The 13,143-nt window shown below is 38.0% G+C and overlaps 1 protein-coding gene across 1 annotated transcript; it reads left to right on the top strand.

The window, feature by feature from the left end:
• Window positions 1-9: 9 nt before the first annotated feature.
• LOC114357092 (uncharacterized) lies at window positions 10-1,684 on the top strand. The gene is made up of 3 exons (XM_028310551.1): window positions 10-15; window positions 605-685; window positions 1,442-1,684. The coding sequence occupies exons 1-3, from the start codon at window positions 10-12 to the stop codon at window positions 1,682-1,684; spliced, it is 330 nt and encodes a 109-aa protein (XP_028166352.1).
• Window positions 1,685-13,143: the final 11,459 nt, after the last annotated feature.

Raw genomic sequence — 13,143 nt, 5'->3', positions numbered from 1 at the left:
ATGATGATAATGAATGTAAGTATTTTGAAATAGGCAAAAACTTCAACGAGCTTCATTTGCAAGTGCAAACATTCAATTAACGGCTCTAAACTCACAAATGCTAAACGTCATCCAATCTAACAATAAACACTAACAGTGGAACCAAATTATCGCGGACAAAACAATCTTGTTATGTCAACAAACCACCCCGTTTAGTTTTCCATTTTGGGCTTGCAGCGAACAATTGGGTCGACGAAGCGATCGCACGAGGAAAATGAATTTCTTTTTCAATTTTGCAATCGTTTTGTGTATTGCTTTGGTTAAAGCCAAACATTTGCACATTAAAGAGGTGAGAAAGAGTATAACAATACAGCACATCGGTTTTTTAGAGTCTCTGCAGACTACAAACTTTTTTCGACTGATAGTTTTAAGGAAATTATGCACATTACAGCGATATCATATCGGCTGACTCCTCATACTCATCAAAAGTCGAACAAAATTATCGGTTGATGAAAATTCTGTAGTCTACGAAGACTCTTATAATGAAGATTTTCCTGAATTGATTTTGAACTTAGATGAAAATATCAAAATAGCGTGTAGCACTGATGAATTTGTTATATTGCAGAGTTACACGGAAAAATCTGAGGCTGTGCAATTTCAAGACCTTTTTAATTACGATGACAACGTTTACACAGAAAAAGACAGAGTGAGTAATTGTTCAATTTCCTACCAATGATTTGAATTGAGGAATTAAGTGACACGGCTTATGCCGAATTTACCGAAGCGAAGAGGAAAGGCAGAAACGTAGCGAAAGTGTGATAACCAATCTGCTGCTAAATAAAGTGGAAAATTCGATCGAGTTAACTGCACATCTGGCAGCCGTGACGTCACATTGACGCTATACACTATGGTATGGACGGGGCGAAAGCGGGGAGGTATGCTAGTGAGTCCAATTCCAGCGAGGTGCGCAGTTAGCTCGATCGCGTTGTTAGGTCCGTATTCACAAACGATACTTGCTTAAGTGAAGCAGCAAATCGAACGCACAGCGTTGAATAGAGCTCTGTGATTGGTTCGTATGTCACCCTGTGCGTCCACGCGCACTGTGAGACCTCAAAGTAATGTTTGTGAATACGGGCGTGAATGTGTCAAGAACGACGAGGCAACTTCGTTATCTATGAGTGCCTTATCCCCGTTTTCACCATCAATCCCTAATTTTTAAGTGAGCCCTATGATAACAAAATTAATATTATGTGTTACCATAGGGGTCACTTAAAAATTAGGGATTGATGGTGAAAACGGGCATTAGGAACTTAAAGGTGTACGTTAAATTATCTCTACCATTATCATCTATGATCTAGGTGTCTCTTTGCTGGATAAACCTGGGTAGTCAGGCCATAACAATAGTTTTGAAAGAGCCCTTGGCAAGTAAATACACTGACAATAACTTGATGTATCATTTCAGTACGCAAGACACGTGGAGCTAGTGACAGAGAGTGTCCTGGAGCACCTACTTAAAGAAATAAACAACAAATACCCAAAATCATCAAACGACACTCAAAATGACATGCCAAAGATGATGCAGAGGCTAAAAATGAAGTTAAAGAGGCATCTGAACAAGAGGAAGAATAAGAAACTGAAGAAGAAATACTCCAAATTGAATTCCACGAAAGCAAGTCTTAATGAGTTTACAACGACATCCCCTTAGTTGTAAAGATTGAATTAAATATAATATTTTAGTTCCCACTGCTTGAGTTTCTTTGTGTAACATGTACCTACCTAATAATATTATTATTATAATCATTAGATACGCCATGAACTCTTAGCTTCAAAATCGTCTAATACCTATATTATCTGTTCTGTGCTAATACTGTCTCATGAATACCTATAACTCAATATTATGTTCAATGATTAAAGTGACAAACTTAAGAACAATTTTTCTAAAAAAATCTGGATATTAGATTGTAAATTATCATTGCCTATTTAACATTGTATTCTAGATATTAATAAGAAAATGTGACTCTCTGCTTGGATATTCTGATTACTAGATGGAATCATGTAGTAGTAGAAAGAATTAAAAAGAAAGATTAAAACAATTGTTCGTTTAATCGTTCATTTTAATGTGAACAATAATATCGAATGGTTTTCTTTTCTTTTGCTTCTCCATTGATTCTGATACGTTCGAATCGTTAATATCGTTGTTTATTAAATCGCTTTTGATAAACTTCATTCTGTGCCCTTTTGATCTGTGCCTCTTCTTCTTCTTAACAACACCACGCTCGTTATTCCTTCTATTATCATCAACTTCTTGAAACTTCTTTGCAACCTTCTTCACAATTTTCTTTCTTCTCTTCTTGTTCCATTTTCTTCTCTGAGAGTTAAATAAGTCATCGGTCTCTATATGCCTGTTGACCAGGTTCTCATTTATAGGACTGGCCTGGAATGCTTTTAAATTCTGGAAAAAAAAAACAAATTATGGTAAATTAAATGTTATAAAACGTAACTAAGGACTGGTCCAGACACTCGCGACAACCACGGTTTCTAAATCGTTCTGATTAGTGAGGCACTGAGTCGGTAACTGTGCGGTTACGGTTTGATGCAAATGTACTAGAACTGCTCAGCAACCGCGCGATTATCGTTACTGTCTGAACCATACCTAAGAAAGAAAATAATGCCAACAGAGCTCCCCAATCCTAGCCAGCATGGAGAATGTAGACCCAATCGTAAATTAGATAGGATCGTCAGCCTGTGCAGTGGAAATTTAATGAACTGATGTTGATGATGACATTAAAAGAAATCAATAATTGCATTGTATTTTGCACGGCTCTAGGCATACATTATATATATGTTATAGTCAAACCTCGAAGTTCCGGCACACCTAGGTTTGACTAGTCAATCCTCAGGTCTGACTAGAAGTCTTAGTCAAAGCCCAAACATTTCGGCCTTTGACTAAAGAATGTCAGTCAAACCTAGGAGTAACTAATTTGGTTAGGCAAACGTCGAAACTCAATTTAATGAAATCGGGGTTTGACTAGTCAAACCTCAATTAAGACTTTAAACTAAACTATACTTTATTCTGATCTCGAATTTATTGCAAAGGCGTTACGGTCGGTTCTTTAGGTGAAGGTACGAAAAACTAAAACTATTTACTGAGGTTGTTTGTCAGTGTTTCTAGACCGATCTTGAAATTACTAATTTTTAGGGTTCTGTTACCTTAAATTTGAAGGTAACAGAAGGTCCTTTATTAAGGCTTAAAGGATAAAGAGTTAAAACGGGACCCTATTACTATGACTTCGCTAAATTTTGTCTGTCACCAGGCTCGTATCTCATGAATCATTTTCAAAAGATTTAGTTTTTTATTCGCTTTAAAAATAAATCAATCAATAAAATACATAAATATTTAAGGGAGGCTCCTATACAGCAAACTTTTTGCAGTTTTTTGCTCGAATTTAAATTAAAACGTAAACAGGTGAACCCTTGAAATATTCACATATTATCTACTTTAAAAATAAATCATAAAATTAAAATAAAAGAAATATTAAAAGGGGGGCTCCCATACAAGAACAGAGTCGCACGGAACCCTTCGTAAGCGAATCCGACTCGCACTTGGCCGGTTTTCTATTTGCTGTTTACTTCTGACCGAGTCTGCCAGTCGTTTCTAGGATTGACTAGGCAAAGCCCGAAGCAGATTATTTTAGTTTCGACGTTTGACTGAACAGTTTAGGCACTTCTAGGTTTGACTTAGTCAAAGGCCGAAATCAGAAATCACTTCGGGGTTTGCCTGAAGGCCTTGGTCAAACCTAGGATAAGCCAGTCATTCCGCGAAGAGACTGCATATCGACCTTTGACTATGACATAGGCATAAGATTAGCAAGCTGAAGTGGCAATGGGCAGGGCACATAGTACGCAGAACTGACGGCCGATGGGGCAGCAAGTTCTGGAGTGGAGGCCGCGAACCGGAAAACGCAGCGTGGTATGTCAACCCACATCATAAAGGTGGTAGGAAAGCACTGGACGCAGGCCGCTACCAACCGGATAACATGGAAAGCATTGGGGGAGGCCTATGTTCAGCAGTGGACGTCCTATGGCTGAGATGATGATGATGATGATGATAGGCATACATAATATGCTGTCATGTCATAATCTGTCAATGTCACCCCTCTCGTTACGCGCTCATACCTCAGGCGTCGAGTTAAGCGTTAGGCCTATTTCGTTTCAGCCAAATGTCGTCCACTGCTGGAGAAAGGCCTCCCCTAAGGTTTTCCACAATGACCGGTCCTGCGCATAATGAAAAATTATATTTTATTTATTCTACTTTCATACCGGCACAACGAATCCTTCTACACTGTTGAACCAGCCTGGCACTGGTATGACCTCTTTTGGTCTGGCCTCCACCTGGAATGAAATCAAATCAAAAACATTTATTTTTTAGAAAGTAATAACGTGGAAAGGAGATAAATATCTAAAACAGTAGGTATAAACTTTTAACACTGAATTCAATTCTAGCTTCAACCTGTGCTTCAACATTAAGAAAAAATATTTTAACAACCGAATTGAGTCCTCCTTTTAAGTCAGTTAAAAAGAGTCATCATGATGTGAAAGCAGCTTAGAATTAGTTTTTCTTTCTCGTTATTCCACTTTAGGGAACCTGCTAAAAATTTTTGTACACATAGTGATAGAATGCATAAACAAGAAATATTGATCAATACCACCCAGATAATGTAATGTTAATTGAAATATAAAGCTCTAAGCCAGGAAAAAATAACGCCTATCCCATCTTTGGGGATTTTTCTTTCAATTAGACCTCAGACGTAGGATTCCACATATCCTCTCTCTCAATAATGGATTTTCTTCTGCTACTAGCGTAACTATACGGATAACTGTCTCAGTCAGTTCAACAGTATTAAAACTAATTCTTCCTGGACTACGAGTATTTACATAGTTTAATGAATCTAAAAGTCAGAGCCAAATCACACGGTGCGTTGCGGGCGGTGCGACGCCGGAGCGGTGTTGCTGCGTCATCTTACAAACAGCCCGTTCGAGCGTACCTGGCAGCAGTGACGTCACGTCGACGCTCTGGTATGGAACTGGGCGAACGCGATGAGATGTGCGGATAAGTGCGAGGGAGAGTCGCATTCCAGCGAAGTGCGCAATTAGCTCTATCTATACTCGCGAGCAAAAGTATGGAATCACTTACATGAAGTTGTTTCCACGCGATCTTGTGTACTAACGAATTTGTTAGTAACAATAAAAGTGCCACCATTTTAAAGATTAAACTTTTAACTTTAAATTGATACCAAATTCATTTCAATCACACCGGTATTTAATAAGATATCCCGGCTGATGTGAAGAAGTAGGTAAGGAAAAAGACATGTATCAACTGTTTGATGATGTTTGTGATAGTACACAAAATCGCGTGGAAACAACTTCATGTAAGTGATTGCATACTTTTGCTCGCGAGTGTAGATGCAAAAATCTGTGGCGGGCACAAGAGTGGTGCGGCGCCACGTCGCGCGATTCGGCGGAATTTTTGCGGTGCGGCGCCGCAACGTATCGTGTGCTATGGCTCTCAGAGCGGAAAACTTTTTACCGACGAGGATTCCGCGGCGAGCTAATGGGTTCGTTAATTGAGTTGCGAACTGTCGTGGAAAAGCTTAAGCTTATGACTTGTTTCTAGAGCCCGAAAATTGTAGCCCATGGACACTTAATTTAGATCATCATCATCATCATTTCAGCCACAGGACGTCCACTGCTGAACATAGGCCTCCATATCCCACGGTTGGTAGCGGCCTGCATCCAGCGCCTTCCTGCTACCTTTATCAGGTCGTCGGTCCACCTTGTGGGTGTACGTCCCACGCTGCGTTTTCCGGTACCTACGCGGCCTCCATTCCAGAACCTTGCTGCCCCATCGGCCGTCAGTTCTGCGTACTATGTGCCCTGCCCACTGCCACTTCAGCTTGCTAATCCGTCGGGCTATGTCAGCGACTTTAGTTCGTTTACGGATCTCTTCCTTTCTGATTCGATCTCGTGAAGAAACACCGAGCATAGCCCTCTCCATAGCACGCTGTGCAACTTTGAGCCTATAGTGAGACTAATTTAGATATTAAAATTTCTGCAATATTTCTTGGAGATTTTACTCGTTGGAAATACGTTCCTAAACTAAAAGTAAAAAAAACTTTTTGCAATACTTTCACTGGTCAGTAATGTATCAAAACAGAACGCTTGATCTTTTGACACAATTTAAATATCCGCATAAATATATCAATGAACTCCTACACAAAATTCTCTAATATTTTATAAATCTTTAAAATAATTAACAACCCTCCCGATAAGGTGCCATGGAGATAGAAAGGTACAGTCACGGAATGAAAAGGTTCGTCAGTTTTTCGTCGTTTTACGAATCGCGAGCACATATTACCTTTTGAAACTATGTTACAGAATAATCTCGAGTTAGAGAAAATAATCTTTAACTGTTCGTCAGTAAAGTTCAAAATTATTCAGATCAAAGTCGTTTGACGATTTATCTTGTCAAGAAGATTATTATGATGGATAAACTAAAACCTTCTTGTTAGTTCAACCTGCCATTATTATTTCAATTGGTCAATGTCATCATTGCATTGCACTGATGGTATAGAAAAATAAACAAGCAAAACCTTATTCGTTAGCAAACGTCATATTTATTATTAAATGTTAGCAGCACTGTTTCTTGCACTGTTATGTTGGCAGGTTTGACTCTTACAGTACCTAGTGCAAGCGAAAACCGACACTAAGGTGACGAACCTTTTCATTCCGCGACTGTACAATCTAATTTTGAACATTCTATTTTAAGAAAATCTGGGAACACATTATTTCCTCAAACTCATTCTGTTATGATAACATTTTCCTACCAAAACATATCCTTTAAGGAATAAATGTGGCGCATTTTCCGAATGCTATTTTTAAATTAATTTACCTAAAGCTCAAGGTCACCCAAAGGGCGATGGTGCAGGCTATGCTCGGAGTTTCTCTGCGTGATCGAATCAGAAATGAGGAGATCCGCAGGAAAACCAAAGTGACCGACATAGCCCGCAGAATTGCTAAAAATCAAGTGGTGGGGCACATAGCTCGTAGAGATGATGGCCGTTGGGACAGAAAATTTCTCGAGTGGCGACCACGAGCCGGGAGACGTAGCGTGGGCAGGCCTCCAAGTGGACTGACGATCTGGTGAAGGTCGCGGGAAGAACCTGGATGCGAGCGGCGCAGGACCGGTCTTTGTGGAAATCCTTGGGGGAGGCCTTTGTCCAGCTGTGGACGTCATTTGGCTGAAACGAACGAACCTACCTAAAGCTTGTAAGATTATTCACTGTATCTACGAGTAAGTCCTAGTTCCTTTGAAAGGACTACTTTTTGTAACACAAGCTCTTCAAAGAATTAATTAGTCCTTTGAGGACAAGAACTAGTACAAAAAACATAACCCCCCTTCTGGCGCAGTCGGGTAAAAAGAACTAAATCTGGTTCTATTTTCAGTCAGCGCCCGTTCACTGGAAAAAGACCCAAATGACACCGTCTTTCAGTCTCATAATTAAAATAAAAACTCTAGCTCTTAACTCAGTAAATGCCTGAGGTATGGCAGCGGCACAGGAGGGTGTTTTTGAGACATCAAATTAATGTCAGCGAGACTTTTCAGACACCTACCTATAGTTCCAAAATACTGAACTGTCCTATCCATGACATTGACAGCGGGGCGCCACCGTCAATACCATTTTGCCACGTTGGAAACCATATAGTTGAACGATGGTAGCGCCCCCCTGTCATTGAGTTTGGTGGGACAGTTCAGCGTGGGTCACCTCAGGCGCTGAGTTAAAGCACTAGACGTATAATTTTGATTGGAAAGTTAATTAAATTATGATAAGGATACTGGACTAATATCTGTTTGAGTATATTTTTATCATACTTTAGTACCAAAATTCCCGGAATCTTTGGCGGCGAATAATGGGAAAGTAATTGGTTTATTGAAAACATCAAGCAATTTATTATTCCAAGACAATTTGTCTGTAACAACATTAAAATATTTTATAACTAATAATATTATTTAAACATTTTAGATTTATCAAAATCAATAATAAGTGGCCTAATTTGGCGTCACAAATCCATTGCATTTTAAAATGACGAAGAATAAAAATCTTATGTGAGATATGAGATTATGGGGGCAAAATCTCACCAAGGCAAGGAAGTTTTGTTTTCTTTGTTTAATTAAGTTTGCGTTTTTTGTAAAAAAAATATCTGTTTATTTTAATAAACTCTTTACAGAGGGATAAGGGGTTGAAAAATAACCAAAAATCTCTCAATTAAAAGATGCCCCCTTTTGTCGTTTAGACTGCTCTTAAAAAGTAGCTAATATTGTGTGGTGGCAAGTACTAAAATAAATATTATTTACCTTTAAATAATCTCCATTGAATATCACAAAGTACAAAATAGTCGTGGAAATTGAGTATTTCAGTACAAAAGTCATTTTATCAGCATTTTCAACACAACAACCAAGCGGAAACTGATTAAGCGAAAGTGGTCATTGATTCTTTTTAAAATAAGATTTTTTATGGTGTTTTGAGTAGCTAGGGTTGGCAGCTGCTTAGTAAAATGTTATAAAGTTCGATTTTCGTGGACTAATAGCATTAATATTCTAACCTCCTTACTAATAAAATTACATGCTGACTAATTTTTTCAAGTGACATTCAGAACGGAAACCCCTAGATATGAACTAGAGAGGAAAACGCAGCATGGGACGTCCACCCACAAGGTGGACCAACGACGTCGTCGTATAGGTAACAGGAAGGCGCTGGACGCAGGCCGCTACCAACCGGGCAACATGGAAAGCATTGGGAGAGGCCTATGTTTAGCAGTGGACGTCCTATAGCTGAGATGATGATGATGATGATGATATTAACTAGAATTTAAAAGGGGTAAAAGTTTGTCCCCTACCCAGCCAGGTCAGCGCGGTGGTGAGTGTAAGCGAAATCCTGTGCTTCTGATGACAATGCTGAAAAGTGTGTATGGAAAACCGCCAATTGTCAAGGATAGTAAGGAATTTCCAACTCACATTTATTCATTAGATACATAAATGTTACACAGACCGCACACAGACAAAATCACAGGCAGATCTTAGTATAGAAAGAATTGGCGTAGGAGTCCCATTAAGTAGTCAATGTAGTGGGCTTCATTCATTAAGCTGGGCTATTGATACGACAATAATATTAACGGTTACGCAACCCTAATGAGCTAGGAATGGTTAGAGCTTCCCTTAATTAATTAAGCAATTTAGTTCTAATTAAACTGGGGTAAAATTTAATTACTTTTGAGATGTTATTTAACAAAATAAACATGTGGTTTGATTGGTGTAATTTCGTAAGCATACGTCTTATGGAAAAATCAGTATCATGTAACTACTTACCTAAAAAAAATCAATGGTGAGAAAGTTAAAACTCTATCATCGCCATGCTCATCATTCAACTATTAAAATTAGCAAATAAATGAACAAGCACTTTTATTCATCCAACAGCCATTTTCCTGAGATCGTCAGCTCATCTAGCGGTCCAATTTTCCAAGACATAGTGCCTAGGTAGGTGGAAACGATAAGTGATCTCACTCGATTATTTCTAGACTACACAAGATATTTCTAAACATTTAATTTTCAGATAAATCCAGTTTATTCTGTAACCTATTATTGATACCGTTTGATAGATCTCATGAAGCACTTTAAGGATCAGTAACTAGTTTTTTGATATCTTGTATAGTTTAGAAATAATAAGACGTCCACCCACAAGGTGGGCCGACGCCATCATAAAGGTAGCAGGAAAGCGCTAGACGCAGGCCGCTACCAACCGAGTGACATGGGACGGCATTGGGGGAGGCCATGAAGCTACAGATAAAAATTGAGGCCACACTCCGAATACCTACTTGAAGCACAAACTAAGTATCACTATCTCACTCTCTGTGGGCAGACTCGCTCTTTCTAAATAAACAAAAAATATAAAATTGCTCAAATTCAATGAAACCAATGTAAAATCTTTATTTCTTGACATAGGTATCATTAAAAATGATAAGTGTAATTACTGGTAAAACGTTTTAGGAAGAAATTACTGTTAAAAATGTGAAAAATGTTTACAATGATCCAATGTCGGAAATCACGAAATAAACACTTACGCGTGGAATCTTATGTCACTTCCAGGATACCACGTACTACCGCAACCACGCACTACAAAATTTTGCACCAATTCTTGTGATAAAACAATGATTATTTCCTGTAAACAATCTCAAACGAAATTAACTGCTTAAATAGATATAAGTAGGTATTTGACTCAAGTTTTTGTTCCAACTTTGCCCTCCATTTTTATCTTTAGCTTCATGGGGGAGGCCTATGTTCAGCAGTGGACGTCCTGTGGCTGAGATGATGATGATGATGATGATGATTAGAAATAATCGAGTAAGATCTCTTATCGTTTCCACCCAGTATGTGACATATTTAATTCGGAACCGTCTCTCGTCGGTCCTCCGATAAATATGGCCGCTCTATAGATTTGTATTGCTACCATAGACCAACCACAGAGCGGATAGAACGTGGCCTGCAGACAGCCTGTCAAAACCATGCATGCAGGTGCTACACGTTTCCGTATGAACAAACAAAACATGTAACTATAGTTTATTAGATGATCCAGTGTAATTTTAATTCAACAAAGAATAATAAACGTAACTTATTATTTTGTTGAACAAATTAAGGACGTACTGAACTCGGAACGTTTGACATGTCTCTTAATAGCCCACGTTAACAGAAACTAAGATTGGGTTTCACCATCTTACTTTAACTTTGACAAACGTCAAAAATCTGTCAAACTTCATACAAAAAAACACCGTAGTAACGGTCAAAGTTAGGTGCTGTAACCAGCCTAACAATTTTTGTAACATATAACATGGAATTTATTAGTAATCTTTATTTTTGCGGGAGGCATCCGGAGTTGGTAACGTAGAACCGTAGTGGAAATCCGTGGTAGAGGTTTTTGTTCAACAATGGAAGGAATCCGGTTGAAATGATGGTATAACATTGATACCGACCTGCTTACGAAGATATCTATCTATGTACCTGTCTTTGTTATTAGGCACAAGTAGAGCTCTTAAGAAACTAGATATTAAAAAAACTTTGTAATTTGGACGACGCCAAACTCTGGGGTGGGGAAACTGCCCAAAAAGATAACTATTTTATAAGGAATATTATTGCAATTTTAATAAGTGCTATTTTGTATAGCAGTCTGATGTGATGAAAACTGTACCTACTTAATAAAACTATAACTTAACAATAACGCTTTCATTCAAGCCAATAAAAATATTAAAAGCAAAATCACTGATAAAAACATTTGCTAAAATTAACATCAAAGGTTGAGCTGAAGTGATTCTAATAAAACTACTATGGCAAAATTAGTTTTATTTTTATTACACTTTTCGGGAATTTGTCATCGATACTGATTGTCGTTTGTTTTACGTTTTTTTCCTTTTTAGGCAAAACAAAAGAACCTTGTTATTTTAATGATAGAATCCTGAGTCTCATCAATCGTTTCTAGGAAGAAAAAAAACATTGTTTTTGGCTATTTACACGTACTAAGCACAAACTTCTCTGTATTTTGTGGCTGAAGTCTACAAATAATTATGTTTATAATGTAAATAAAAGTTCGCTGTATCCATAATGAAATGTTGGGTAATGTTTTTTCTAGAAAGAACACAGAAAGAAAAGACAATATTGGAATACATTTTCTTTCAGGATCACAGAACGGAAAGTTCTAATAAAAATACAATTGCTAAAATAACATTCGAGTAAACTCTTACTTGGGACCTGATTCACGTACTATAGGTCTCGGTTAACTCGGTCATTGCCTGAGGTAAGACTTTGACGTTAAACGTCAGCGAGTCTTCAGATCTGTGGATCTAGACAAAGTGCAAATTATAATCGCAAACCAGTCGAAAAGTTGTCGAAAAGCCCCTTTTTTGTATGGAGATTTGACAGATTCGATTTTCGATTCGATCAAAAAGTGCGTTTTGTGTAGGGGGGCTGCTTCAGATTTGTATACTCTGTCACGTCATAAGTAATATTATTTCAATTTGTCGGCCGTTTGGTGTAGTGGTTCAAAACGGACTACTATTCCGGAGGTTGCGGGTTCGATTCCCGCACAGTACAAACATTTGTGTGCATGAACATATTTGTTTGCATTGGACTGGGTGTTTTCTATGTATAATAATAGAATAGTATGTATTTACAAAAAAAAAGTATTTAAGTATGTTTATATCCGTTGTCTAGTACCCATAGTACAAGCTTTGTTTAGTTTGGGACTAGAATCGCAGTGTAAAATGTCCATGGATATTTATTTATTATTATTATGTTTGTACGCTTTGGAGCTCACGGGTCAAAAGTGACCCGGTCCTTTATAAGGCTTGCGTGGGGATACAGATCCAACACGTAGAGGCCGTTTTAAGCGCAAAATAATCGACAATAGTGAAATTATTATTATTTCAATGTCACCCCTCCCGTGACGTCCTATACCTTAGGCACTAAGTTAAACGCTATTCCTACACTGGAATTTACTACTTGCTACAACTTACAGCTGTCAAGTCGGAGGTAGTTGTTAGGCAAAAGGATTTTTCAAAATTCGGAGGATAAGGGAATCCAAAGCTTAACGCGAGCAAACCCGCCACGGGCAAAACCCAATAAATAGATAGGGCAGTTAGTAAATCACATATTCTTCCACCCACGTGTTTTCCCCACGTTTCTAACAATGTTACGTGAAAATCAAGATTTCTACCTCCATTTTCATCACTTACCAGAAGTTACCAGTCCTAAGGTTAATTCGATCATGTCCGCCGACCCGTTCGGCCTCCGATTTTGGAAAACACGTTTTTGTGGGCTCCTGAAAAATCGGAATTACAGCTCGTATATTATAGGGTGTGTATAAAAATGGCAGCCCTTGAAATAATTCGTATGTAGTATCCATATCGTTCAAAAATTCGTTTTAATTTTTATTGGAGATATTTTGCATATAAAAATGGATTGGATATTAATGTGTTATTAAGCATAGAATTAAAGAACAGCTGAAATAATTAACAATGGATATTTTGAAAATATGTATATTACTTAGTTAGGTTTAGGTC

This window comes from Ostrinia furnacalis, unplaced genomic scaffold, assembly GCF_004193835.3.
Source record: "Ostrinia furnacalis isolate ACB-3 unplaced genomic scaffold, ASM419383v2 OfSCF3022, whole genome shotgun sequence".
NCBI lineage: Eukaryota > Metazoa > Arthropoda > Insecta > Lepidoptera > Crambidae > Ostrinia > Ostrinia furnacalis.
The sequence above is the reverse complement of the archived record's forward strand: the minus strand, read 5'-3'. Positions and strand labels throughout refer to the sequence as shown.

Excerpts from the sequence above, each read along its gene's own strand:
- LOC114357092 (XM_028310551.1), top strand. Across the intron at positions 686-1,441 it reads TTTACACAGAAAAAGACAGA|TACGCAAGACACGTGGAGCT; the intron begins GTGAGTAATTGT and ends GTATCATTTCAG.